The sequence below is a fragment of the Tursiops truncatus genome, chromosome 5, assembly GCF_011762595.2.
Source record: "Tursiops truncatus isolate mTurTru1 chromosome 5, mTurTru1.mat.Y, whole genome shotgun sequence".
Classification (NCBI taxonomy): Eukaryota; Metazoa; Chordata; class Mammalia; order Artiodactyla; family Delphinidae; genus Tursiops; species Tursiops truncatus.
The window spans coordinates 36,305,991-36,333,619 of record NC_047038.1 but is presented as its reverse complement, the minus strand read 5'-3'; the positions used below and the strand labels follow the sequence as shown (position 1 = coordinate 36,333,619).

General features: G+C 49.6%; 2 protein-coding genes across 18 annotated transcripts in view; one reads left to right on the top strand and one right to left on the bottom strand.

The window, feature by feature from the left end:
- The window catches only part of EVC2 (EvC ciliary complex subunit 2), a 140,957-nt gene extending 116,143 nt beyond the window's left edge, over positions 1 to 24,814 (bottom strand). For 3 of the 10 annotated variants that reach the window (XR_012331932.1, XM_073805036.1, XM_073805038.1), the window contains exons 1-6: positions 24,544 to 24,813; positions 17,468 to 17,522; positions 14,177 to 14,343; positions 11,030 to 11,098; positions 8,864 to 9,050; positions 3,274 to 3,383 (exon numbers count right to left, since the gene is read on the bottom strand). Coding sequence is in view for 8 of the 10 variants with exons in the window: in XM_073805036.1 (XP_073661137.1) it covers positions 3,274 to 3,383; positions 8,864 to 9,050; positions 11,030 to 11,098; positions 14,177 to 14,343; positions 17,468 to 17,522; positions 24,544 to 24,744 (789 nt within the window). In the remaining 2 variants the exon portion in view is untranslated. Of the gene's footprint in view, positions 1 to 1,142; positions 2,353 to 2,398; positions 2,809 to 3,273; positions 3,384 to 8,863; positions 9,051 to 11,029; positions 11,099 to 14,176; positions 14,344 to 17,467; positions 17,523 to 24,543 lie in introns of those variants that run through there. The other 7 variants (XM_073805039.1, XM_033856837.2, XR_012331931.1 and 4 more) reach the window with 6 other exon arrangements.
- A 2,390-nt stretch (positions 24,815 to 27,204) lies between these two features.
- The window catches only part of EVC (EvC ciliary complex subunit 1), an 84,005-nt gene continuing 83,580 nt past the window's right edge, over positions 27,205 to 27,629 (top strand). For 4 of the 8 annotated variants that reach the window (XR_012331930.1, XR_012331929.1, XM_073805035.1 and 1 more), the window contains exon 1: positions 27,205 to 27,589. Coding sequence is in view for 6 of the 8 variants with exons in the window: in XM_073805035.1 (XP_073661136.1) it covers positions 27,410 to 27,589 (180 nt within the window). In the remaining 2 variants the exon portion in view is untranslated. The remainder of the gene's footprint in view (positions 27,590 to 27,629) is intronic. The other 4 variants (XM_033856835.2, XM_033856833.2, XM_033856832.2 and 1 more) reach the window with 1 other exon arrangement.

The window sequence follows — 27,629 nt, the reverse complement described above, 5'->3', positions numbered from 1 at the left end:
ACTCCCTCTGGGTCCCTCTTCCCTGTGTTTCCTGACACTCAAAGTCTCAGCAGAAAGGGGCTGAAAGTGTACTTCATCTCTTTGCAAAACATGAATCCTCAGCCCCGCGCCTACAAAAACTTCAAGGCCTGAGAAACATGTTTTAGATCACAGCCTGAAGTCAGGAAACATGGACCACGTGAGATCCAGTGATGGTTTTATAAGGTGGGCAGCATGTTTATACAATAAATGGTAAGGAACTGGAGATGAATGTTCTAGATTTTCCCCTTTGACCTCCCTTCATCTAGGTCCTGTCTCATCTACCCTTGTATGAATTTGAGGTGCATGTGTGTATGTGTGCATATCCACATGCATGTGTGTATCCATGTGCATGCGTGTATGTGGGCACATCCACATGCACGTGTATGCATGTGTGTCCACGTGCATTTCCATGTGCACACCCACGTGCACATGTGTGTGCGTGTGCATCCACGCACACATGTGTGTATCCATGTGCATATATCCACGTGCACATGTGTGCATCCATGTGCATGTGTGCATATCCACGTGCATGTGTGTGTATCCATGTGCATTATGTGTGCACATCTGTGTGTGTGTGTTTGAGAAAGTAGTTTCCAGATCTAAACATAATGCATTTCTGACAGTACCTACCTCATGCTGTGAGGATTAGTAAGTGGTAACTATTTTTATTACCCTCTCCACTGCTCTCATACCATGTGAAAATGTCAGAACTAGAAGAGATTGCGGGGAGTCTTCCTACCCCTCTCATTTCTCAGGTAGGAAAACTGAAACTCAGAGACACCGAACTGTTCTGAAAACACAGCGAGGACAGCATTCCCACCTCTGAAATACCAGACACCAGCTCCACACTAACTTGAAGGACTTCAAGTTGGGCACCTGCATTTTTAAATAACTCCTTTATTCTCCCATTTGTAGTGTCAGCCTCTTCATGGCTGACAAGCAGAGCAGACCAATGTTCTCTTGGGGAGTTGTCGTGAGTCTCACTCAAACTTTGATCATGTTCAGCCCCAAATACACTGGACCTTCTTGCCATCCCGCAGGAAGGCCTAGGAGTCACCCAAAGAAACTGTGAAGTCCAAATGGGTGAACCGATTGGAGAACGAGGCATAGGAGCCACTCACCATTATCAACACTCATCCACTCAGCAAATGCCGGCCTTCCACGGGCCTTTTCTAAGGCAGGGCCAGGAAGGGTGATGCTGACAGTCTAACGCAGGCAGGAACCTACAACACATGGAATCTCCAGGTGGGCAGGGGGGCTCTCCGCTCTGTCTACAGAACTGCCCAGAGAGCACCTGAAGGCTTGGAAGGGGACGGAAAGAAACTGCAGGCCACGTGCAAATATAAAATCACCTCTTTTATCCCCACAAGAGACTGGAGACTATAGAACAATCTCCCTTTTACTGATGAGAAACTAGAGGCTCAGAGAAGTTAAAAAAGAAAACAACCACACCTGCCCAAGAACCATTAGTTCACTGATCTATTCATTCGTTCACTCAACAAATATTTACTGAGCAACTAGTGTGGGTGGGGCTCTATTTTTGGCACTGAGAACACACCTGGGAATAGGGCCAATGGGGTTCCTGGTCTCATGGAGTGACATCCTAGTGGCGGATGGGGGTTTACTGGGGGGATGCGGTTGACATGACACAGACAGGCACCAAGCAAAGCAATGGACAGGACCCGTCAGGGGGTGACAGCCAAGGAGGTCGCCCTGGGATGAGAGGCCCCGGACCTCATGCCTCCTGCTTGCCCCACCAGCCTCCCCAGGCTCTTCTGGGAGGTGAAGCTGCCCTGGCCTAACGTCCCCTCCCTACACGAGGAGGTGGAGGCTTCCAATTTCACTGGGTTTCTGAGTTTCTCACTGTTGGTTTCTCACTGTTGCCTTATCTTAAATTTTGATTTTAACATATTTGGTTTCCTCTCCTTTGAAATTCGGATGGTATTTCTTCTGGGACATTTTATCTCCATTTTTGTATCCTTTGTCCTCTGTTCTTGACTTTGCACTTAATTGTGTTCGGAGACATCTGTCTTTTCTGACAGTTTTATACAGTTTTCTCATATCTGGTCTTTACCTTTTGGGAATCTTTCATTTTATTTAATCTTATCCAGGACTATTTTTCTTATTGCAGCAGAAACACTGCACACAGGCTCCCCAGCCTTGGATGGAAGGATCCGGCAGCTGTGGGGTCCGATATTGATTCTGCCACGTGACCTGGGGCAGTCACCCTTGGAGCCTCATTTTCTAAGTCTATTATAAAAGGTACTTTCTCCAGGGACTGAAATCAGAACAAAATGACCAGAGTAACTAGAGCACGAGCTCCTTGATCTCGAGGCCAGAGATCTTGATAATACTGTCTTGACAACACAGACAATACCGGTGATGAACTCTGGAAGGAGAGCTGGGCAGGAAGCATCGGAACCTCTCCACTCCCAATATCTCCGGCCTTGAGCGGAGCACAGATCTCCTCCTCTGTATTCCCAGAAGTGTACAGCATGTACCACGGGTCATGCAACCAACCACATTCACTGCCTACGTGGATTAACAAAAAAGTGAATGGAAAATGAAGGTGCTAATAGTAATGCGCTTACAGGTTAAATCACGTCCCCCCCAAATCCATACGTTGAAGCCCTAATCCCCAGTATTTCAGAATGTGTCTATATTTGGAGACAACCTTTACAGACGTGATTAAGGTAAAATGAGACCACCAAGGTGAACTCTGATCTCACCTGAAAAGTGTCCTTCAAAGAAGAGGACACTAGGACACAGACACACAGAGAGGCACGACCATGTGAGGACACAGGGAGAAGACAGCCATCTACAAGCCAAGGACAGAGGCCTCAAAAGGAACCAACCCTGCCCACACCTTGATCTGGACTTCCAGCCTCCAGGACTGTGCACAAACAAATTTCTGTTGTTTTTGAGCCATCTGGTCTGTGGTACTTTTTCACAGCAGCTCTAGCAAACCAATACAAATGGGAGATATTTAGTTGTGCTTACTACGCCCAAGACACAGCGATGAGAGATAATCAGGTCCACAGAAGTTAAAGTAATTAAGGTCACAAGGAGCTTCGAGGGAGCCTGATTCGTGGTGAAGCGCGTGAGATTCCAGGGCCTGCGCATTCATCCAGAATTGGGTATCACTGAACAAATGAAGGATGGAACGAAGAAAAGAATGAACTAACAGATGTTGTGTCCAGGGTTTCTAAAACAACAGTGACAAGAAAGAAATCAAAGTAACAAAGACAATACCGGTGATGAACTCTGGAAGGAGAGCTCGGCAGGAAGCATCAGGACCTCTCCACTCCCAACGTCTCTGGCCTCGAGCGATGCTGTGTAGCTGACGGAGAAGGAGTCTCCAACTGCTCAGAGAGAAGGCACATGTGGGTCAAGAACGGGGCCCCTGCCACACCCCAGACACAGCCAAGCAACCAGAGGCGGCTGGCATCACAGCTGACAGCGGCAGCAAGAGCCCCTTTGATCCCACGTACTTTTTATCAGGGAGAAGAAACTGGGCAGGTGTGCTCTTGGACCCCCTCTTTTTTCACTTGGAAGGGCTGTCAGCACCCTTACAAGGAGCTTTACCTGGGTTCCACTCCATCCTGGGGCTGGGCAGCCAGTCCTCCTAATTCAGGATGTCATACACTTAGGAAATCCAGAACCTTTTTGTTTTGTTCTGAATCCAGGTGGGGACCTATTTGTTCCCAATGATCCCATCCACACAATGATGAGACAGAGTTTTTATAGGACTTTTGGGCGACACTAGCTGCCGCTTTGACACCTCCAGCTGGTTCTGAAAGCCCAGCACACAGCACAGGGAAGCAGTGCCAGACTGGGCCCGGGAGGGGGCAGTGGAGAAGGTCACTCAGGCTCACGTAGGGTCTCCTCCAACCTCACGGTCTCTGGCTGGCCTTCGATGGCTTAGTTACACAAACAGAGAAGCTTCCTAGGAGATGGGGTTTCTGACTCAAAGCTCCCCTTAGTCAGAAGCCAGGACTGGTTAGAAGAAGACGGCTCTGCTATAGGGAGGGGCCACACTCAGTCACACCCCCAGGTGAACAAGCAGGCTCTGGAGGCATGGGTGGAAAAAGAGGGACCCCCAAAGAAAGCGGGTGACAGGGTGGCCACCACTGCAGGTTTCCAGTTTTGTAGGAGGCAGGGATGTCTCAGCCCCACCTTCTGGCGGTAGAGCCGGCGTGCCCTGGGGACCCTTCTGTCTGATGTTGGAAATAGACTGTGCCCACCGTAACTACTAAAGGCGGAGTTCTTCCACTGAGCTGACGTTCTCAGGTGGGCTCCAGATATCCAGCAGAAACCGAAGGCACCTGTGAACTAAAGCAACATCTGTCCTTGCTCTTTCTGACGGATGGCTCTAAGCCCCAGCCATGGCCTGGGGAGGATGCTGAGTGCTGCTCTGGGGACACGGCCGTGTCTGTCCAGAGGCTCAGACTGGCGGCTGGTTGTCTGAATAGGGTGGATGTGGAAATGAGATTGTGATATTTTTTTTTTTTTTTTTTTCGGTACGCGGCCCTCTCAATGTTGTGGCCTCTCCCGTTGCGGAGCACAGGCTCCGGACGCGCAGGCTCAGCGGCCATGGCTCACGGGCCTAGCCACTCCGCGGCATGTGGGATCTTCCCGGACCGGGGCACGAACCCGTGTCCCCCGCATCGGCAGGCGGACTCCCAACCACTGAGCCACCAGGGAAGCCCGAGATTGTGATACTTTTTTTAAAAAAAAAAAACAGCTTTGAGATAAAATTTATACATCACCCAATTCACCTGTTCTAAGCGTGAGATTTAGAGAATTTTGTATACTTACAGAGTTGTACAGCCATCACCACAGTCTGATTTCAGAACATCCTTATCACCCTAAAAAGTAGCCTGGTGCCCAATGGCAGTTACTCTCCATTGCCACCCCCAGCCCTAGGCAACCACTATTCCACTTTTTGGGGACTAATTGGCCTTTTTGGACATCTCATAGAAATGAACTCATACGAGCTGTGTTCTTTGTGTCAGGTTTCTTTTTCTTGAGGTTCATACACGTCGTAGCGTGTACCAATACTTCAGTCCTTTCTACTGCAGAGTAATATCCCACCGTATGGATAGACCACATTTTGTTTATATGATACTCTCATGTCCCTTACCTCCATAGAAATTTTTTAAAGTGAAGCATATGAAAAAATTGGGGTTCAATGAATTTCAGCTTCTGAGTCAAGGAGCTGCACCCTTCTGCTGAAGGAACCCCAACTCCTCCCAGCAGCAACAACCATCAGGGGGAGTCTGGACAGAATAAGACAATGGGAAGATGGTCTGGGGAAGCTTAATTTAAGAGTTTTGACTGTGGACTTCAAAACTTACAAGGGCAAAGATTTTGATCTCAGATTTTAATTCCTTTTGGACTTGAATATATTTGGATTTCTATCCGTCAGGGATTCATTCCTGAACTTTTCACTTCTCTGGGAGAATTTGCAAAAGGGAGGTGCTGGCAGGTCATTGTTGGAGGATCTTGATGCGAATGAACTCAGGGTTGTCCTTGAATCCTACTGCAAAACCCCTGACATACTTTGTTTAATAGCATAGCAGGATGTGATCTGAATGGGCTTTAGAATTAGGGAGAATTTCCAGCATTGGGTCTGGAGTATCCTTTGAGTTTATTTCAATAATGTAACACTCGAGTCATTTCCAAAACCTTCATGGGGCTGGAAAAAAGATTTCTTCCACCAACCAGCAGTCCCAGAGGGACACACACAGGGGCAACGAATGTGGGTTTGGGGGAGCAGGGCTGTCCTGAGTCCCGACCAACAGCTGTTCTCCTTCCCCAGGGCACTAGTCACCCCCCTGACAATCCTCAGATTAACCAGAAGCCCAGTGGGTTTGGAGAACAAAACGACGGAGATCGGCAAGGGAAGCACATACCCACCACCCTTGAGGTTTCTGTCCCTGAGCATGGGTGCCCCACCTGAAACAGGGCTGGCCTCTCCCTGCCCCTCTCTCACTGAGCAATGCACACCATCCGATGGAAAGTTTGCGTATGCATTGCCAGTCAGCCTATCTTACTCGTGGGAGTGGGCTACTGGCAGAAAGCAAGACTCAGCTTGCTTGTTTGTCAGGATGGGGGAGCCATCCCAACATGTCCAGTGGGTGACAAAGCCTGTCCAACTCTGCTGGTCAGCCAGCCAGCCCACCTGATCTCACCTACACTTGTCCTCTGACTCTGTCTGTACCTGTATCAGGGGTGATATTTTATCCCTAATACGCTATAATGTGCTTCATCTCTCAATGTACTGAGACCTCAAAAAGATGTAAAGAAAAGAGGAGAAATTAGCACTGAGCCTGTGGAATCCCTAAGATTTTTGTTTTAAAAATCTTCAACATTTTAACTTTGTGTATAATGATAAAAGTTAGATCATAAAGATAAGCTGATAAAGATTAAATTGCTAATTAAAATGATAATACCGGTGAAGGTCATTATAATCAGACCTGGCAGTGATTTTATCACCCTCAAAATGTCTGCAGGACATCAACCAGTTGATCCCCAAATGGTGTCCTGAGACAGATGGAAAGTACAATACTTCCTGTTGCAGACAGAAGAGAAAACTGAGACTGACGGAGATGAAGTGACTCGTTTAGGGTCACCCAGTTAATAAGTAGGAAGCCACCCCTCCCTCTTGGACTTGTAGCTCTTTTAGAGCAGCAAATGATGATGATGAAAATGATATTGATAATGTCAGAGCATCAATGAGCTGGGGTCGGATGGGTCATTTGATTCTGTAGTTCTATACTTATTCTTTGGGAAAAAAGTTTCATGCCACTAAGTTGAAAACCAATGTCATATCCCTTGAGATTGCAGTAAGTTACAGACAAACATAGTTTGGATATTACTCTCAGGGCATGTAGAATCTAGCAGGCAGAGGTAAGGCGAGGGCATACATACAATAATATACAGTCACAAGAGTAAACATAGTTGGCGGCGGCTGGGAGGCGGGGGGCAATGGAGTTGCTATTCAATGGGGATAGAGTTTCAGTCACGCAGGATGAAAAATTTCTACAGATCTGCTGTACGACAGTTAACAGTACTGTACTGTACACTTAAAAGCTTGTTAAGAGGGCAGATCTTATGTGTTTTTTACCAAACACAAAAATAAAAAATAAAGATAATCACAACAAAATAGCCATGGACTTGGGAGCACTTCCCACGGGCTAGGCTGTGTTGCTTTTCATGAACGAACTAGCTTCTCCTTAGAAGGACTCCCTGAAGTGTGTCACCAGCACCCACAGTTCACAGAAGCAGAGGCTGAGGTTTAAGGGTGTGCAGAGCTCATGTGCTGGGGTGGAAGTCAGTGAGTTCATGCATGAAGTGCCTGGGTGGTCCAGGCTCCAAGCAGGTGAAATGCAGGAGGGGCAGGTGAATGAGATGCAGGGAAGGAGAGAAGGACCCTCCAGACGGACACAAGAGCAGGAGCTGATGCCGAGCCATGGGAGAAAAGTGACAAGTTCGGTCCGCAGGAGCATGGACTACAAAATACCACTGGAGCAACAAGACAAGAGAGGCAAGCCACACTGGAGCAGGCAGAGCTCCAGGCCACATCACCTCGTCTCGCCTCTGCAACAGCTCTACGAGGCTGTTATCCGCATGCCACATCTGGAGTTCAGAGACGGTGATTTACAGGGGCCACACAGCTCCAAAATGGCTAAGTTAGGAGTCAAGCTAGGTCTGTCTGAGACCGAGTCTGTGCTCTGCTTACAGCCCCACGTTCTTTTCTCTGAGCACCAGTTTAAGAATTGGGGGGATTTATTTTTACATCATTGAAGAAAGGCACTGAAGATCACTTAGCTGGGATGTATCATACAGTTTTTATGACACTGCTTAAACCAGAGCCAGCAAAGAGGTCATTACTTGTGGGCCAACTCCACTGGTGGCTTCTGTCAATAATATGGTGTTAAGAAGGATTCTGAGGCTTCATCTAGACTCAGAGAGAAAGAGTGGTGGATTGATGAGCAACGTGGGCCATGTGTATGGAAGTGGAGAGGTTGGTAAGCGTCCCAGGCGTGTGAGAGGCACTAGAGCATCCTGGGTACGGGGTGGATGGAGGAATCCAGACTTTCTGAGTTTGAATCTCAGCCTTGAGTGCCAGTCCTATGGCCTTGGGCAAGTTCCTAACCACCTTAGTCTCTTTATCTGAAGACAGAGCACGTACTCAGAATAAAAGAAATCTCACCTTCCTAGGAAAACTGACAGTTCTGAAGTCATAGTAACAACTGCATCCAGAATTGGTTTTAAATCTCCTTAATTAACCAATGACAACTCGCCTCAGGAAACACATCTCTGAAAGCCAATGAGTGACGGTGTCATACCTTGACCAATCAGTAGCGGAGTTACTCCCGTGAACACGCCTGAACACGCTTGAACATGTCAAGAGCATGCTTCCAGGGCTGATGTCAGACCACGCCCATGTCTGTCCAGCACTCCCCAAAACAAGCTCTTCATTTTACTGAGTGATGGTCATTTTGGTCATCTGGGTGATGGATATATTGGGGTTCACTCTAATCTCTGTGCATGTTTGAAATTTTTCATAATAAATGTTGAATATATATATATTTCAAAAACTCTTTCCCCAAATCCCACCTCTCTCAACCTAAGTGACAAGCCAGCTACCTGGCTGCAGATACTGAGCAGTGGCCTCCTCCTCTGATGCCCTGATAGTACAATCCGTTGTGAGGACCAGCTGCATGAACACATGTCACGTGTCTAAGAAGATGCCTGCTGCACATCCCGTGCTCTGTGAGTATCTGTACGTATTTTCATCATTTTCCACCCCTGACTTCATACACATGGCTATTACCTTGCAGAAACTTCTTCCTGAAAGCCTGGAACCCTCTTGAGGTCTGGTTTCCAGCCGACTCCCTAACGGTGAGGCCGGTGATGTTGTCCAGTAAGAGCAGGTCAGAGAGGTTGGCAGCCGCGGGCGTCCTGGTGTTGTTCACAGACAGTCGCACATGAGCTGTCGGCCACTCGCTCTGCACGGACACCTAGGACAGGAGGCAAAGTGAGGATGGGCTTGCTGGCAAACCCGACTTCCCAAAACGAGGCCCCAGCTCAACCTGTGCCCGTGGGAGGGGATTAAGGTCTCACAAAGGTTCTAGAATTTATCAGGTTTGATTTCAAAGGCCCCAGGAGAATTTTGACTCCCACTTGCCAAGTTGTTGCTCAGAGATCATCTCAAAGAAACCGGGACCCTGAAATGCAGTGAAATGATGCCCACAGAGAAACTTAGAAGAAAAAACAGCCACGCACAGGACCACAGTCAGGCTGGGGAGATTGTGACAACTGGTGTCCCCAGGAAAAGCAAACAGTGGCTCTTTCTTACTCTACTAGTTTGAAGATTCAGCCCCAGCCAGTCCACGGCCTCTGACTGCCATCTGATCTCCAGGTTTGCCCCAAGCTGGTCTCCTGTCTCCTGGCCAGTCGCCCCCTTCAGGGTTCTGCCTGCCCATGTGTTTGAATAGCTCAGGGCTAGGGACTTCCCTGGTGGCCTAGTGGTTAGGATTCCAGGCTTTCACTGCTGTGACCTAGGTTCAATCCCTAGCCGGGGAACTGAGATCCCCCAAGCCATGTGGTGAGGCCAGAAAAAAAAAAAGTTAAATGAATAGCTCAGCTATTCAAAGCCAATGGCCCACCAGCAGCCTGGCTCCCCACCTGGCCTCTGTGACGTTGCCCTGCTCCCTCTCTCGAACCCTATCTCCCACCACTCCTGCCCTTCCTTCATCCCAGCTCTGCTGAAACAGACACAGGAGCTGAGAAAAGAGAGGGCAGCCATGTATATCCCAAGAAGAGTGAGCTCTGGAACATAATAAATGAAAAAAGCAAGTTGTAAAACTTCGGGTATGGAATAGTGGCACCAACGCAAAAAGGGGAAGAAGGAAGGTGTGTGTATGTACCTACGTGCATACGCACAGACACACACACACACTCATAACTGAGTGCATGTGGCAGGAAACATCTTTAGAAGGACACAGGAGAAACTGGTAGTACCAATTTTATCCAGGAAGAGGAGCAAGACAGCTGAGGGCCTGGGCTGAAATGAGGGCTGTGCAGTACATGGTCAGCTCAGCAGGCTTGGATTGTCCAAACCTTGCACATCCCAAAGAGAGCACCAGCTCCTGGGAGACTAACCTCTAAAGCCCTTGGCATATCCTGCCTGATAAGAGTGTCTTTATATCCTACGGCTTTGGGCCGCCCCAGGTAGTCTCTGCAAACAATGTGGTTCACGGTGAGGGCCTTGGGCCAAGCTATGCTCAGGTGACCTGAATAACGGAGGTCAGCGACATGGGTGCTCCATGCCTACGTGGTGGATCCTTAATAAAAGTCCTGAATTCCATGGCTTGGGTGAGCATCCCGGGTTGCTGCCACACATCACTGCTGGGCAAATTAAACGCCGTTCCTTCAACTCCACCAGGAGAAGACTGGCTGTCTTGGGCCTGGTCTCCCCAGAACTCTGTCCTATGTGCCTTTTGCTTTGCTGACTATAATCTATATCATTTTGCTGCTATAAACTGTAACTGTGTGTAGAACCGCTTTTCTGAGTTCTGTGAGTCCTTCTAGGGAAGCATTGAACCTGAGGGTGGTCTCGGGGACCCTCAACACAGGATCATGTGAAAGCCATCTCATGAGATTAGTAAGGGTCAAAGACCTAAAAGACATTAAGTGAGTTTTTAAACTGTCGGGCATCATATCAATGTTAAAATCTGAGAGAAAATATATACTTTCTCGTTTTAAATGATCACAGAGGATTTTCACTGCCAATAATTTTATTGTTACCAAAAAATCTTAGTCCTAGTGCTGCCGTGTAAAATATAAGATCCCTGTGGGTCGCGTCATCACCCGTGTCCAGACATGGGTAGATAACCACGTGATTCGCCAGTTCTTTAAGTACATAACTCTGCTAAGATATGATTTGGGCAAATTCAATTATTTTCTCTTTAAGTATAAACTACCTATGAATACTCACCACTGCACATTTCTGAAAAATTACTCCATTCTCAGAAGTTCCTTGAATGTCTCTTGAAATGTCTCCATACTACAACAAAATATAGAAATCATTAGAAAATGAAAAATATTTCGTGCTACATTTGTCAAGTAAAAGTACAAGATGAACTTTATTTTTTTTTTTTTTTTGCTGTACGCGGGCCTCTCACTGTTGTGGAGCACAGGCTCCGGACGCGCAGGCTCAGCGGCCATGGCTCACGGGCCCAGCCGCTCCGCGGCACGTGGGATCTTCCCGGACCGGGGCACGAACCCGCGTCCCCTGCATCGGCAGGCAGACTCCCAACCACTGCGCCACCAGGGAAGCCCAAGATGAACTTTTAAAAGGGCCAGGCAGAGGGGTTACTTCTGCTGGTGTAGTAACTCCCATCAATCCTGAAAATTTTTTTAAAAGGAGTATTACAGGACTGGAACTTAAAACCTATGAGGGAAGAAGAACGTGGACGTGGATCACATGGGGCTATGTCCTGGTCTGGGGTGCGTGTCAATGACACCATTATCACAGGGACTCAGCAAACCAGGGTTGACACTTCAGCAGGAGGAATGTGAGAAGAGCTATGGAAAAGTCCTTTAAGGACTGCACGCATGTCCTGTGTGGGGTACAACAGCCACACAGCAGGGACTGAGTGAACGTGGACCACAGCATGGTGGGGCACCTCCCATGAGCTGGATGCATCATCAACAGGGAGAGAATCAACCCGGGATTGGGCTCCTCCAGCCCCACGATGGCTCCCCTGGAAGGACACCAGTGGAAAGCCAGAGCTCGCCCACCAGATGCCAGCCCGGCTGCCCCTCGTAATCACAACCGGTCCCTGCTCATTTCCGCCCTTGCCAAGTGCCCCGTGACCCCAGGCCATGCCTCCCCGCTGTCTGCCCTGCCCCCCTCCATCTGCAGTGGGTGGGGCCATACTCTCAGTCACAGACCACGGCAGCTCTCAGTGATACCAACGATCATAACAATGGCTATTCTTTCCCAAGTGCCAGGCATATGCCCATCACTGTACACACATGAATTCTATTACTCCCATTTTACAGAGGAGGAAACTAAGCCTCACGAGGGTTAACGCACTTGCCCAAGGCCGCATAGGCAGGAAGCTTGGACTCCACCCCAGGCTGTGTGCTCTGTATCCTATGATCCTCCCACACCACACACCCTCTCCAGAGCGCGACCCCCTCATTGTACAGAAGCGAACAAAGACACAGAAAGGGGAAGTGATGTTCCTGAGAACACGCTGACCACATGCAGCAGCATAAGCTGACCAGGCCTCCGATTCCAGTTGAGTCTCTGTCCACGATCCCACCCTCGTGCTCTGACGTGCCAGGCCCCCAGTGAGTCCTTGAGGGCAGACGCCTGGCTTTCTACTCTTCTGATCCCCACACAGCATCTTGCAAACGACAACTGAACAAACATAGCTTGTTGGGCAAAGACACACAGGAGGGGGGATGGAGGTGCTGCCTCCATCCTGGGCAAAGCACAGGAGGGGTTGAGTCACCTTTCACTGGAGAGGGTTGGAAGGACGATGACCAACATGGTGGGTTGAATGTGGCTCCACGTCCTAAAGCCCAGAAGCTGGGAATGTCACGCTATTTGGAAAAGGGGTCTTTGAAGATGTAATTTAGCCAAGGCTCTCAGGATGAGATCATTCTGGATTTAGGTGGATTGGATTTAGCTAGGCCCTAAATCCAACGACAAGTGTCCTTATCAGTGACAGAAAAGGAGAATACACACCCACAGAGAAGAGGCCACAAGAAGGTGGAAACAGAGTGACAGTAAATGTTACACGTCAACTGGCTGGGCCATGGTACCCAGCCATGGTACCCAGATATTTAGTCAAACACGTCCAGATGTCACTGTGAAGGTATTTTAGATGAGAGCAATGTTTAGGTCAATGGACTTTGAATAAAGCCAATGACCCTCCATGAGGTGGGTGGGCCTCGCCCAATCAGGTGAGGCCTTCATGGAAAAGACTGAGGTTTTCCCTAAGGAAAAGGGAATTCTGTGGCAGACACCTTTCCAACTTGAGCACCAGCTCTTCCCTGGGTCTCCAGCCTGCCCTGCAGAGTGTGGACTTGCCAGTTCCCACAATCACATGAGCCATTCCTTAAAATAAATCCCCCCCTCTCTCTCGCTCACATGTGTCCTACCTGTTTTGTTTCTACCAGTTTTGTTTCTCCAGGGAATCCTAATATAGAGATTGGAGTGAGGCAGCCACAAACCAAGGAAAGCTATCAGGACCTGGAAGAAACAAGGATGGGTCTTCTCCTACAAGCCCCCAGGGACAGCACGCCTCTGCTGACACCTTGACTTCCCACCTCCAGAATAGGGAGAGAATAAATGTCATTGTTTCAAGCCACCACGTTGGTGGAAATTTGTTACACAGTCTAGGAAACTAATACAAACATGTAGCCGGGGGCCAAGAAGGGGCTTGTGGTCATGGTAGCCTGTTGGCCGAACGCAGTGGTCCTCAAGGCATTTTAAGTCATGAAAGCTTAGGTGAAAGTCAGCGCTTTGTGAAGCCAACACATTACACAGAATATGAAGGACAGCGGGGCAGGGCCAGTGGTTAAGAGCAGGGGCTCCAAATCCTGGCTCTGCCACTTCGGCCTGTGGGACCCTGAACAAGCCTCTTAATCTCTCCAATCCTCATTTCCTCTCTGTAAAATGGGAATTAAAACAGTACCTATTTAAGAAACTCGTAATGAGGCCCCAGTGAGATTATGCATAGTCAGTGCTAAGCCTCATGCCTGGCAAATAGAAAATATTTGTTAAACACCTAGCCCTATTGTCGGTAGCAGCATTTTTATAACAGGGGCAAGTGAATCAGTCTGGTTAAAACAGGACCCCCTCCCCCGCTTTAGAACCAGCTGACGCGGGGGCCCAATGCTCAGATTCACACATCCTGTTCATCTAAATACTGTATATTGTACGGAAGCAGCAGCTCTCTGGAAAGTAAGAGGGATTTGCTTCCTAATGATAACTCTATTCAGTGAAAGAGGAAGAATAGGTTTTTTGGAGGAACAAAAGCCTGTGATATTTTCTACACATATGGTCCAAAATTGGCTTCTTTACAACTTCTGATATGTCTTTTAAAGAACTGAACATGTTACTTACCAAGTGGTGTGTTACAGCAGACTCTCTTTTAAACAAGGTCTTCTTGGGCCACGAGGGTATAAAAGCAAATATGGAATGAATCCATGGCCCACTAGAGGCTGCAGAAGTCGGGGGTGGGTTAAAGGCTTCAGTTTTCTTACTGAATTTCATTCTAAATGGTGCTTCTACTGCAAAATAACAACGCACATGCATTACATGATACAGAAAGGCAGCGGTTAAACTCCAGAGGCAAACCACGTGGTACGTGAAGGCACTTGGAAAATCTTTGCTGAGTAAGTGAATAAATGAGTGAATGAATGAATGGCTTACCATCTCTTTGCCAAGAAGATGAGGCATTCTCATTGGGAGACACAGAGCTTAAGGACAGTGTTTCTCGAAGTCTGTGCTCCTTACCTGGGCTGTAGGCTGAAATGTACATTCCTGGGCCCTGCCCCAGACCTACTGAGTCAGAACCACTAGGCAAGGGAGGAGCCATAGGTGATTCTTACACACCCGGCATCAGACACGCCCTGTGTTCGAATCCTGGCTCTGTCACTCACCAGCTGTGTCCTTGGGAAACTCATCTGACCACTGTGTAAATTTATATTTTGAAGTGACCTGAATTGTGGAGTTGTGCCTTTTCAACATTTATCTTCTATCCAGATATAAACTTACACTGACTGAGAACGAGTCCTGTTATTCAGTCTTTCTTACACAGAGTATTGATAGCAAGGTCTTTAGAAGTGCTTTTGAACCCTTTTTTAATAGAATTTCTAAATATATGTAGGAAAAATTAAAATTAAAAGAAAAAGGACGTGGAACTGGAATCCTAGATAAAATCGATATCTTTTTTTCTAGAATAGTATCTGTGGTTGATTCAGTTCGTGATGCTGGAATGGCAACGAAGGTGAGCATCGGGGAATTGACAGCCCTCACACGGAAAGAGGCAGGAGCTCTCCCAGGCTGGCTGCTCAGTCGGGATTGTTTGAGCCAATCACACAAGTGGGACAGGACACCCACCTCTGGACCGCAGCCCAGCCCCTCGGGCTAAGAACAAATGCTTTCCCAGGAGACTTGCTGGATGTAAAATCCTAAGGCCACTCTGGGCTTTATCTCTGGTGCAGGCATCCTGCAGGTACCCCCTGCTCCTCCAGGCCTTCAGAAGGCCCAGCCGCAGGCTCTGATGAGGACCTGAATGAGGCAGCCACTGCTACTGTCCACAGACAGTATAGAAGGAAGTCAAGCTCCGAAGTGACCATCACCACCCACTGCATCATTGCCCAGAGCCTCCCCACTAGTGCCACTGTCACGTGGGTCACCTGTACTATTTGTGCAGGTGTTTGGATGCACCCTTACTCCCTCGCCTCTGAGCTGCCACAGGCCTGGAAGCCTCTCCCTCCATCCCCTTGTCCTGCTAACTACCACTCCTCAGGACTCAGTTGAGCAGCACCTCCTCCAGGAAGCCCTCCCTGAAGCCCTCCCAGTGGCCTTAGTCCTCCACCCCCTGCTCTCACTACAACCACAGTCCTTAGTGCACTGCACTCCCTTTGACAGACAAGTCTGCTTAATCAGCGGCTAAAAGGTCTCTGTGATTTCTGTGATATCACCTCAACCTATTTTATGCAAATGAAAACATTGGATTTTGTAAAATGTAAAGACTGCAGAGAGTAATAAAAGATATAAAAAGTACTTTTAACTCCCCCAGGAAATGAAATATGTTTATCCCTGGTATAAAACAAAGAGGTGTATTCATAATCTGTGCCGAGAAGATTCTGGACAAAAAAACTATTCTGCCTGCCCAGTACCCCTGCCTTCATGGTAGCCCCCCCCCACACACACACACACTAGTCAGTAAGATTCTTAGTCTATATAGAAAAACCTGGATCCCAGCCCATCCTGGTCCCCAGGAGGCCAGAATTAGGCACAGAACCCAGAACACTCTCCCCACAAGCCCCAGTGACAGAGTCAGGGACTGGCATGGGACCCAGGCTGCACCCACTGGTCTTTCCTGAACTTTTGCTGAGCTACTGGGAAGTCTCTTCCTTTCTGCAAGTGGCAGCAGTCAGACTCCTGGAAGTCCAGGGCTGCCAGTGGTTGTCTTTCCCACCACGTGGAAAGAATGTTCCTGAAAATCACACTCACCAGAGGAAAGCAGGGGCCGTGATGAAAAGAGAAAGGCAGAGCCCTGACATATATACACTACCATGTGTGAAACAGATAGCTAGTGGGAACCTGCTGTATGCTCAGGGAGCTCAGCTTGGCGCTCTGTGATGACCTAGATGGGTGGGATGGGGGGCAGGTGGGAGGGAGGTCCAAGAGGGAGGGGATATATGCATACATACAGCTGATTCACTTCATTGTACAGCAGAAACTAACACAACATTGTAAAGCAACTATACCCCAATTAAAAAAAAAAAAGAGAGAGAGAGAGAGAAAGGCAGAGTCCTGAGAACACCACTCCCGCGTCCAGCAGTGCCGAGGGCCTGCGAGGCCCAGTTATAGGGACCAACAAATTCCTCTTTGCTTAAGTTAGTTTCAGTTGAATTTCTGTCACCCAGTGTGGTAGGCTGAATGACAGGCCCCAAAGATACCCAGGTCCTAATCCCAGGAACCTGTGAATATATTACCTTATATGGCAACAGGGACTCTGCAGATGTGATTAAATTATGGGCCTTGTGATGGGGAAGTAACCTGGATTACCCAGGGGCCCATAAATGTAATCCCAGGTGTCCTTAAAGAGGGAGGTAGAGAGAGATCTGAGAGGCAGAAGAGAAGGCCATATGCCCGCTGAGGCAAGATGCTAGTCTGCTGGCCTGGAGGCTGGAGGAAGGGGCCATGACCTGCAGAATGCAAGGAATACAGCTCCAGATCCTGGAGAAGGAAAGGCCTTCTTCCTAGGGCCTCAGAGGGCGTGAGGCCCTGCTGACACCTTGACTCAGACCAGTTAGACTGATTTTGGACTTCGGCCCTCCAGAACCATAAGAGAATATCTTTGTGCTGTTTTCACCACTAAATGTGTAATAACTTGTTACAGCAGCAAAAAGAAACTCATACACTTGGCTAATACAAACGTTCTGCATTTTCTTTATCAGATGCCTTCGGGGGGAATGAAGACAGACCACCTCACCCTGAATTCTGGGCTGTGCAGCCAAACTCCAACGTGCTGCTGTAGCAGGTGACACATTGCCTTGCTCTGTAAGGCACGCTGGTGAGCAGGGGGCAAGGGAGGCAGAAGTAGGAGGGCTATGGCTTTAGGGTCTGGTTCTCTCTCGTGGTCACATCAATAAAAAATCAACCAAAAGAAAAACTTACCTGCAGTCAGAAAGTGAGAGCTTTCCACACTGGGCCAAATCCTATGGGGCAAGTCCTAAAAAGAGTCAAAAGGCACAAAGACATTAACGAAGGACATACTAGGAGTGGCTGAAAGCCATTTTTGTAAATGGCTCACGTGGAGAGGAGCTGCACTTTTATCCAGAAGTCTGATGTAAATCTTTCTAAGTCGATCATCCCACCAGCTTTTGAGTATAGGATGATGTAACTGCAGTTCTGGGAGCTGTCTAGGGAGGCAGCAGGGTGTAGGGGAAATTTTATATAGTTGGACAGACCTGGGTTCAAATCCCATCTCTGCTTTTCACAAACCCCGTGATGCTGGGAGAGCCTCAAATCTCTGAACTCCCAAGATCGTGCAAGTTTTCACAGAGTGGCACATAAAACACTAGCCCGGGAGTCCGGAGAACTGGATTCGAACTGGACCATTTACTCGCTGTGTGTCCTTGGCCAAGTCTCCCAGCCTCTCTGAGCCTCAGATTCCTCCTCTGAAAACTGTGGACCTCAAAGCGTCCTCCCAGCTTGCTTCACCTCGTTCAGTGATGAAAACTTGTCTAAATGGGGCCCAGCCAACCCCTCCACTCTACTTTTGTAAAATACTGAGGCTTGGAAAGGCCCAGATCCCACCACCATAAAATAATGATAATAATAATTACTGTTATTATAGTGCCCTGGCTACAGCCATTGAAGTGGGCCAAGCCCAGTCTGTTCGCAGCAGCATTATTCACAGTAGCCAAAAGGTGGAAGCAACCCAGCGTCCACTGATGGATGGATAAGTAAAAGTGGTCCATGCATACAATTCTACTTATAGGAGGTATGTCAAATTCATAGACAGAAAGTAGAATGGTGGTGGCCAGGGGCTGGGGGACAAAAGAATAGGGGGGGTTGTTGATTAATGGGGACAGAGTTTCAGTTTCACAAGACGAAAAGAGTTCTGGAGATGGAAGCACTAGAGTGTGAATGTATTTAACATCGCTGAACTGTTAAGAGGGTAAATTTCGTTATGTGTCTCGTGCAACAATTACAAATATAAACAAAGAAATAAATAAAGCAGATCTGTGATCACCTAGAAAGAACTCTAATATATATCAAGTAAGATCCCTAGGTCATAAAATTATGAATAATATGGTTTCATTTAATAAAAATGGCATTTTTGTATGCTTAAGACATTATTATATATTTAATAATTACATTTATGTATTTATATTATCTTTAGTTTTATATAAATTACAGTTAGTTTACTAGTATATATTTACATATTTACTTACATATTTAATAACTTGAAAGTATATCTATATATGTAGATATTTAACAATATAATTAATACTAATTATTTATACATTTAATATATAATTACACGTTTTAACAACATATAATATCATAACCACACATTATTTTTAAAAGCCTAGAAAGGAGTATGCTGAAATTTTAGACTTTGGGTCTTGGGGACCAAGTCTGTGCACAGTAGAGGGGAGAATCCCTTGTTTCCACGCCACCTATATTGTTTCATTTCTTGTAAGAGGAGCGTGTGCCCATGTGTCATTGCAACACCAGCAATAAGGAGAACATAGACTGAGTGATGGGAACTACGCCTGTTCCTTCAGGGTCTTCCAGGCCCCCCACCCCCAATGTGAACGTTGTCCCCGACACCCCCTCGGACAGGTGTGTGTGGCCAGGACAACCACTAATCCATAACGTGCCTTCCACAAGGTGGAAAGAGATGCCACTTCCTCAGAAGAAGAATGCCGTGTGCCAGACACTGATGTGGATGGAATAAGTCTTTGCTGCCATCTGGCAGGAAAAAACAATCTCCTAAGAGCATACATCCAGCCTGCGCATAGTGACCTCCTTCTAACAAGTACGGTGCAGGGGAGGGGGTAATTTCACAGTGGAGCAACCTGGCCAGCGCTGGTCCAGCTGGGAGTTCAAGGTCAACACCGACAGCGAAACATCCCAGAAAACTTCCTCTTAATGGCTAATCTCTACTTCTGAAATTGAAGACCGTGGCATAGTTTCCAACTTATTTAATATTTCTTTCCCTTTGACTGGGAATCCACTAAAGAATCATTTTTGTCATTGTGTGTTTCATTTAAGGAAACATTTACTAATATGATCATTTTTACTGTGTGAGCAGATGTCTTTTCCCAATTTAATTCCTGGAAGCCAGGAAGAATTCCAAGCAACTCACAATTATTTGACAGTCTTCCATCTTTGTTTCCACTGGTAGAAACAGCCTTCTTAAATGTTCAACTCTTTCAAGTAAATTAATAACATCTTGAATTTATGTTCATGTCTAATCTAATGTTCCCAAACTGGGATAATTTCTAGTCAGAGAAAATTCCCCAAAGCTGTTTTGTAGGACAAGGTGTTCTGTACATTATTTTTTATGTGGTTGCATATCATTATAAACATAGAAACAACAGTTTAATGTATCTAAATCTGTCTTCCTTTGATGCTCATAAATTGAATATGCCCTTAGGACCATGTGGGTGTTTTTTCACTGTTATAAACTATAGTGAAATCTGAAAACAAACAAATGAAAAAAAAAAAAAAAACGCCAATAGCGATAAATCATGTTACTAGATGCGCCAAGATGAATCCCAACAGAGGACACCCTGCAAAGTACCTGCCCAGTCCTCTCTAAACTGCTGAGGTCCTCAAGACAAGGAAAGTGACAGCTACACGTAAAGTGGTGTCCTGGATGGGGTCCTGGGACAGAAAAGGACATTGGGCACAAAAGCTAAGGAAATCCGAATAAACTATGGACTTCTACAATAGCATATCAAGGTTAGACCATTAACTGTAATAAATGTATCTTACTAATGTAAGACACTAATAGTAGGGGAAACTGTGTATTGGGGGGGATATATATGAATTTTCTTTACCATGTGTACAATTTTTCTAAAATCAAAAACTGTTCTAAAAACTAAAGTCTGTTAACCAGAGAAGACTAGAATTCATTCGTGAGGTCTCTGGGGCAAACAGTGGTGCTACGGGGCACCCAACTCCGACACGACTGCCTATACGACCCCTGCCCCTGGAACTTTCCATCCATTCTTTCACCCAGCCTTTGCCACTCGGCAGGCTCTGTGGCAGGTCCCTGACCTCACCGACGGACAGAGGTCCCCTTCCCAACAGACGCTTCCGCTTGAGGGGGAGGGGCAGGATCCCAGGTAGCAAATGACTCGGGAAGCCCTCAAGTGCCAGGGACCCTTGGGGACCCTTGGCTGTGGCTCCCTGAGGTCTCGCCGGATCCTGGGTCTCACTAGCCTAGGGGTGACTCTCTGGGGGCTCCTTGGCCGCCGTGAGCAGCCTGCTCTCACAGACACCACACCAACTGCCAGTCGATACCCACCTTCAATATCCAGCCTTCCCCTCCCTGGTGATCCCCTTCTCCGAGATGACACAGCTCCTGACAAGGTCACCAGGACCTCTACAAGGCCTCAGTGCACAGCCAGCTCTCCATCCTTATTGCACACAACTCACCAGCAGCATTTGGTATGTGAGTGTATTAGCATCCTATGGCTGCTGTAACAAATCATCACAAACTGAGCGGCTTAAAGCAAACACATGTCTATTACTGTGCGGTTCTGGAGGTTAGGAGTCTGACATGGGTCTCACTGAGCTAAAATCAAAGTGTCTGCAGGGCTGCATTCTTTTCTGGAGGCTCTGGGTAAGCCTCTTCCAGCCTCTAGAGGCAGCCCACACTCCTTAGCTCACGGCCCCTTCCTCCATCTTCAAAGCCAGCAGTGGTGGGTTGAGGCCTCCCCGTGCATCCCTCTGACCTTCCGATGTTACATCTTCTGACTCTCTCCTGCCTCCCTCTTCCATTTTTAAGGACCCTTGGGATTACCCTGGGACCACCGGGATGTTCCAAGATAACCTCCCTTTATAAGGTCAGCTGATTAGCGACCTGAACACCACCTGCAATGTTAATCTCCCTTTGCCATGTGATGTAATACGCTCACAGGTTCCAGGGATCAGTATGTGAACATCTTTGGGGAGCCCTCTCTCCCTCTGAAATACTTTCCTCCCTTGACCTGGGGGTCACAGTCTTGGTCTTACCTCCTTTGCTGGATGCCTGGCCCTGGTGTTGCTCCAGGCCTCTGCCCTAAGGCCTCACTCTTCTCAAACCAAACCATACCTACTCCCAAGGGGAACTCAGCCAGGCCCTGTGGGGTTAAAGGCCTGTGTACACTGTCCACTCCTTGATATAGATCTCCAGCTCAGATTCCTCCCCCAGATCAAGACTCACCCATCCCCCACTCTCCTGTACATCTCCACCTGGATGCCTCATAGGTACGTCAAACTCAACAAGACCAAATCAGAATTCCTGATTGCCTCCAAGGTTTCTGCATATTAGCTAATGGTATCTCTAGTCTCTCATCTGCTCAGGCCCAAATCCTTGGTTTCATCCTTGACTCCTCTTCCTCTCTCTCAACCCACATCCAATCCCAGCAAATCCCCTGGCTCTACTTTCAAAGTATATCCCCAATCCACAACTTCTCAGCAGCCCTCCACTAACCTCCCTGGTCCATTTCACCTCCATCGTCTGCCTGGTCTCCCACATGCCTCCTCTCTTGGTTTTTCTTTCCACCTCTGCCCTCTATCCTCTACTCCCACACCTGCCATGGGGATGCTTTAAAAAGACGAGTCAGGGCTTCCCTGGTGGCGCAGTGGTTGAGAGTCCACCTGCCGATGCAGGGGACACGGGTTCGTGCCCCTGTCCGGCAAGATCCCACATGCCGCGGAGCAGCTGGGCCCGTGAGCCATGGCCGCTGAGCCTGCGTGTCCGGAGCCTGTGCTCCGCAACGGGAGAGGCCACAACAGTGAGAGGCCCGCGTACCTCATAAAAAAAAAAAGGACAAGTCAGAGCAAGCCACTTTTCTGCTCAAAACTCACCCATGGCTTCCATCTAACTCAAAATAACAGCCAGTCTTAACCATGGGCCACAGGGTCTTTCCTGATCTGGCCCCCCTCACCCTCTAGCTTCACCTCGTCCCCCTCCTCCCTTCTCCCCCGACCCCTACTCAGGCCACACCAGCCTCCTTACGGGTCCTGGGCCACACTAAGCACTTCCCACCTCTGGCCTTTGTCCTCACTATGATCTCACTCTGGAAAGTTTTTCTCCAGAAGCACCCATGCCCCTCCCTCATTCCATCCAAGGCTCTGCTCCACTGTCATCTCCTAAAAGCGCCTTCCACCCTGACCACGGCTCTCAAGGTCATCTCTGCCAGTCCACTTTGCCCACTGTATTTCTCTCTACAGCCTGACCACCAACTGCCACACTATAGACTAACACCATTTAGTGTCTTTCTCCTGCCCCAAGAATGCAGGTCTAAGAGCAGAGACTGTCTTGTCCCCTTGTATCTCAAGCGCCCAGGACAGTCTGGCACCCAAAGGCCCTTCCATAAACACTCAGAAGCCTCTTGTCCACTCAAGCCTTCACTGTTTCTCTCCTTCTGACAAACTTCCAATAGCACTTTCTGGGATGATGGAAATGCTCTATGGTCTGGGCTGTCCGATATGGGAGCCACTAGCACATGGGGCCATCGGGCACCTGAAACGTTTAAATTCAAACAGCCACAGCGTGGCCGGAGCCAATGTACTGGACACAGCAGTTTTAGAACAACTGGGAAACAGTTGTAAACTGGCTGTTAGCTTGCCCTCTGCAGGAGGGGAGAGACAATAAGTTAATGTGAGCATTTGGGTTCCAGTTTTCAAAGCACTCTTTTGCAGAGCCTGGCATCCATGTAAATGTTCTGGCATTGGCTTCCCAAAGGAAAGATCAGGCGAGGACAGGTGAGTGAGCTCTGAACGGGAGAGCCATTGTGAGAGCACACGACAGGCCTGGGGGTTTGGCTCCCTGGGCCTTGGTTTTCTCATCAGCAAAATGGGCCAGATACTTCCCACCACACCAGACAGGAGCAAGTGAAAGGACCTTGTGAAAATGTTCATCATGAGCTTTATAAAAGCTCAGTAAATTGACACAGCATTATTACTTTGTCTTCTCTAGTGAAAACCTAAGAACTAATCATAGACAGGGAAGGGAATCTCATTTAAGGGACCTAAAAATCTGTAGCAAGTGTAGCAGGCACCCTGGGGTCTACAGGGAGAAAACTCAAAAGGACAAGAGGAGCCGGGCCCTGGGGGAGGGCTGGGAGGACCACAGGGCAGCGAAGCGCCAGACCACTGGACAGACGTTCCTGGGAACAGAAGCCTGGATTTGCAACAGGGGTCAGGGTGGAAAGGGGATATAAGTGGCGAGTGGGGGGCGGGGCAGAGTGGTCAGGTGTCTACCATGGACAGGTCACCTAGAGGTGGGGGGAGGAATGGACGGGAAATTAGGGTGTGAGGGTGACCCAGAGGAAACAACCGTCAAAGGCCAGAGGCTGAGGGGTGGGGACTGACCCTAGTGGATGCAGCCGGGTGAGCAAGGGAGTGGGGAGTAGACATCAGAACTGATTAGGAGGAAAAGGCAGGGGGACTGGTGACCAGATTTGGCGGAGGGAGAGGGGAAATCTAGGGTGACAGCCAGAGCTCTGTGCCCTCCCAAGTTAGGGACCACACAGGAAGGGGCAGGGTGAAGTAGAAAGTAACTAAATTTGCAGTCACGGGAAACCCCAACAATAGTGCCTTGTATCAACTGCTACACTCTCCCGAAGCGCTCACCTGTGTGAGATGCGCTACCTACATTCCTGAGCTCATCTAAACTCTCACATCGACCCTCTGGGGTGGACCCTGCAACAGTTACAGATCAGGAGACCGAGGCACGAGAAGTGAAGCTACCTGCCCTAGGTCACAGAGCTCTTAGGTTGCTGAGGGGGGTCGACCCGGCCTCTGGCAAGGTCCAAACCCACAGCCACCAGCCACACCGCTGTCTCCACCTTTCCAGGGAGTTTTCTGGCCACAAGCGTTAAGGAACACGGGTTGCATCCTACTCAGATCCCGCCCTCCCGTTAGGGTAATTTCCCTAACCCGAAGGGGCCTCCCCGCCGCGGGTATAGGGTGAAGCCAAACTTCCCAACTCAGTCCCAAGACTGGGGGCGGGCCCTCCTTACCTCCGCGGTCTGCTCGGGCCCCACCCCGGGAGCGGAGCGGGGATCCTGGGGAGGCTGGGCACCGAGGGGGCGCCGGAGGGGCCCCGGGTCCGCGGGGAGCCGGCCTCGGTCCCCGGACCCCGCAGGCAGCGCCAGGGCGGCAGCCAGGAGGCCCCCGGCCAGCACCCACGTGGCGCGCCCCCGGGCGCCCGCCGAGCCCATCGCCAGCCAGGGACGCGAGACCCCAGACGTGGCTGGGGAAGGCCGAGTTGGAGCAGCTTCCGGACCCCAGGCCCGCCCCGCCGCCGAGCATGCTCAGTGAGAGCCTCCGCGGAAAGTTTCCTGGAACAGACACAGGCATCTGGGGCTTGGCGGGACCGGAGGAGGCTGAGGACCAAGACTGGCGAGGGAGGGAGGGAGCCAGGCTGGCGCGGCGAGCGCTGGGCGGCCACACTTGAGTTTGATCGCGCCCCAGACGGGGTCTCTACCAAAATCAGATTGGGTGACCCCTGCTTCCAAAGATTTCAGGGGTTCCAAGTGCCCCTCCATTAATGCCTCCTCCGTTCTCTAAGTCTCAGCTCAGACTCACCTGCTCCAGCAAGGCTTCCCTGACACACACACACCGCGCTGAATCTGGAGTCTGCCCAGGCCCACCAGCCCCCTATTAGAGAACTGTGAAACTTTTGGAGAGGCAGGGTCATGGGGACACAGGACAGCAAGGAGAGGGGCTGGGAGGGAAAAGGCAGCTCAGAGGCTAGAAAGGAAGGCCGCTGTTCATGTCCTGTTGGGTTCTGTTCAACCCAGTGAGGTTCCCACTGTGTGAACCCTTGCTGTGGATGAGCCCTTGAACATGTCCAAGAAGCCACCCTCACGTTCCCCCAGGAGGGAGGGGTGGGCAGGTGGTCAGGACAGCCACTGGGGGACCTCTCTGGGGAACCAAAAATAGGGGAGCTGGTGTCTGGAGCCAGGAGGCAGCAGCTGAGCGAACTCCCAGAACTCTCCATGGCAGGAGGGCTGTTACTACCCTGGGCCCCCAGCGACAGCTTACACCTCTTCACCCTCCTGCAGCCTTCCTGCAGGGCAGCCTCAGGCCAGGAAGCCTGGCACCTGTGCTCCTTCTTACCCAGCCCCTCCGAGGATCGTCCTTTCCTGACTTGACAGGGACAAGACAGTGGGGTTTGGGAATCTGAGAGTTTATTAGCCAAGCTTTCCACACAGGGTACACTGTCCTTGGGGGTATGCAGCGTGTGCCAGGAGTGAGACAAGGCCAAAGACTAAATGCTAGCATATTGCTGGAGCATTAATTCTATTAGTGAGAAATGTAAAGGATGATTTCGATATGCAACCAATTTTATAATAAACATGCAAAGAACACTACATTTTAAGAAATGAAAGCCTGAGTATCCAAGGAAATAGCCAGCATAAAGCAAGAACTTCTGGTTGCCCTCATACATGTTCCCAGGAGCCTTGGAGCTGCTCCCAAGCAAACATTTAAGAAGCACCGCATGGCAGAGAGTGTGAGTCCTGAAACCAGACAGACACGGGTGTGAACATATGTGCCCAGTTTCCTATTGCAACACCTTGAATGAGCCACTTCTCCTGTCTGGCTGTCAGTTTCTTCATCTATAAAAAGTAAATCTAGGTAATAGTTCCCATCTTGACAACTTGGAAGGAGTGAAGAGGAAACGAGTTAAAAAGCCAGAAACTTGAGCTGGACGTCCAGGTCAAGGACAAAAAACCCCTCTCTGGATCCCCAGAGATCCCCATGGTACCCCTGCTCTGGCCCTCACAGGGAATTAAGCTCCAAAGGGTAGGGGTGTGAGTGCATTCATGCGCGCATGCACGTGTGTGTGTGTGTGTGTGTGTGTGTGTGTGTGTGTGTGTGTGTACCCCAGCACCCAGAAAGAGAGCTAGCATCAGTAAATGTTGCTTAAAGAAAACAGTTGCTGAATTCTGCCTATCTCCCCACATAGCTGTGAAATCCTCACTGGTGGACCTTGTCTGGTTGGTGGCTGCCCTGGTGCTGGTTCAAACAGCAGGGTCTCTGGAAATGCTGAGTGAATGAATGACCACGCAGCATCTCCTGGCTAGCAGGGGCTGAGGGTAACAATCTCCCTACACGTAGTCTTAGAGGAAAGCATTGACCATCCTGGAAGAAAATAGTATTAAAACAGGAGTCTGCAGGCAAACAAGTTCAGAGGCACGGCCGGACTGTGCGGTCCAAAGGGGGCCAATTGGTAGAGGTCAGGAGCAAGGCTGAGTCAGACTCGCAATGTATCACTTGGTGCTGACCCTGAGCCTCTCAGCAGGAAGGGCGCGTTAATAGTGCCCATCTCCAGAAACTAACACGCCATTGTAAAGCAATTATACTCCAATAAAGATGTTAAAAATTAAAAAAAAAAATAGTGCCCATCTCCGAAGGTTGTTAAGAAAGTTACTCGGATCATCAGGCTAAATGCTTAACAAATCCTAAGCACTCAGTAAACAACCGAGCAACACCCTCCTCCCTGGCTGTGGTCCCCTCCCCCTCTGGAAGTCAAGAGGCCCGTGCAAAACAAGACTCCTCTCAAAAGGTCCTCCTGGCTGAGAAGCACGCCTCTGGCCGGGCATGCTCAGTGCAAAGGCAGGGCTGGAGGCGGGGGTGGTTCAAAGTTTTGGGCGGAGGGTCCAGGCTCCTCCCTCTGGCTGGGCAGCGCCGGGAAGCTGGAAGGGGAGCTGGAGGAAGGAGGCTGCACAGGCCGGAGGAGTCGGCGGAGCGCGCCGCGCCCCTGGCCCGCCGGGGACCAGGTCCACGGAGGACCCGGCGGGGATGGAGCTCCGAGCGGCGGGAGTGGGCAGCGCGCGGCAGCGGGTGGGATGCGGCGGGCCGGCCGCCTGAGCACCCCCGATGGCCCGTGGCGCGGCGACCTGCGGGAGCGACGCGCGGCTGCAGCTGGGCCGGGACGCGGTGCGGCCGGCACCCGCGCTGCTGGTCCCCGCCGTGCTGCTGGGCACCGCGCTCGGCCTCGGCCTCGGCCTTGGCCTCTGGCTCGGCTGCCGCGCCGCCCGCCCGCGTCCGCCGCACCAGGTGGGTCGGCCGAGCGTGCAACCGGGGTGTGGGGCGCGGG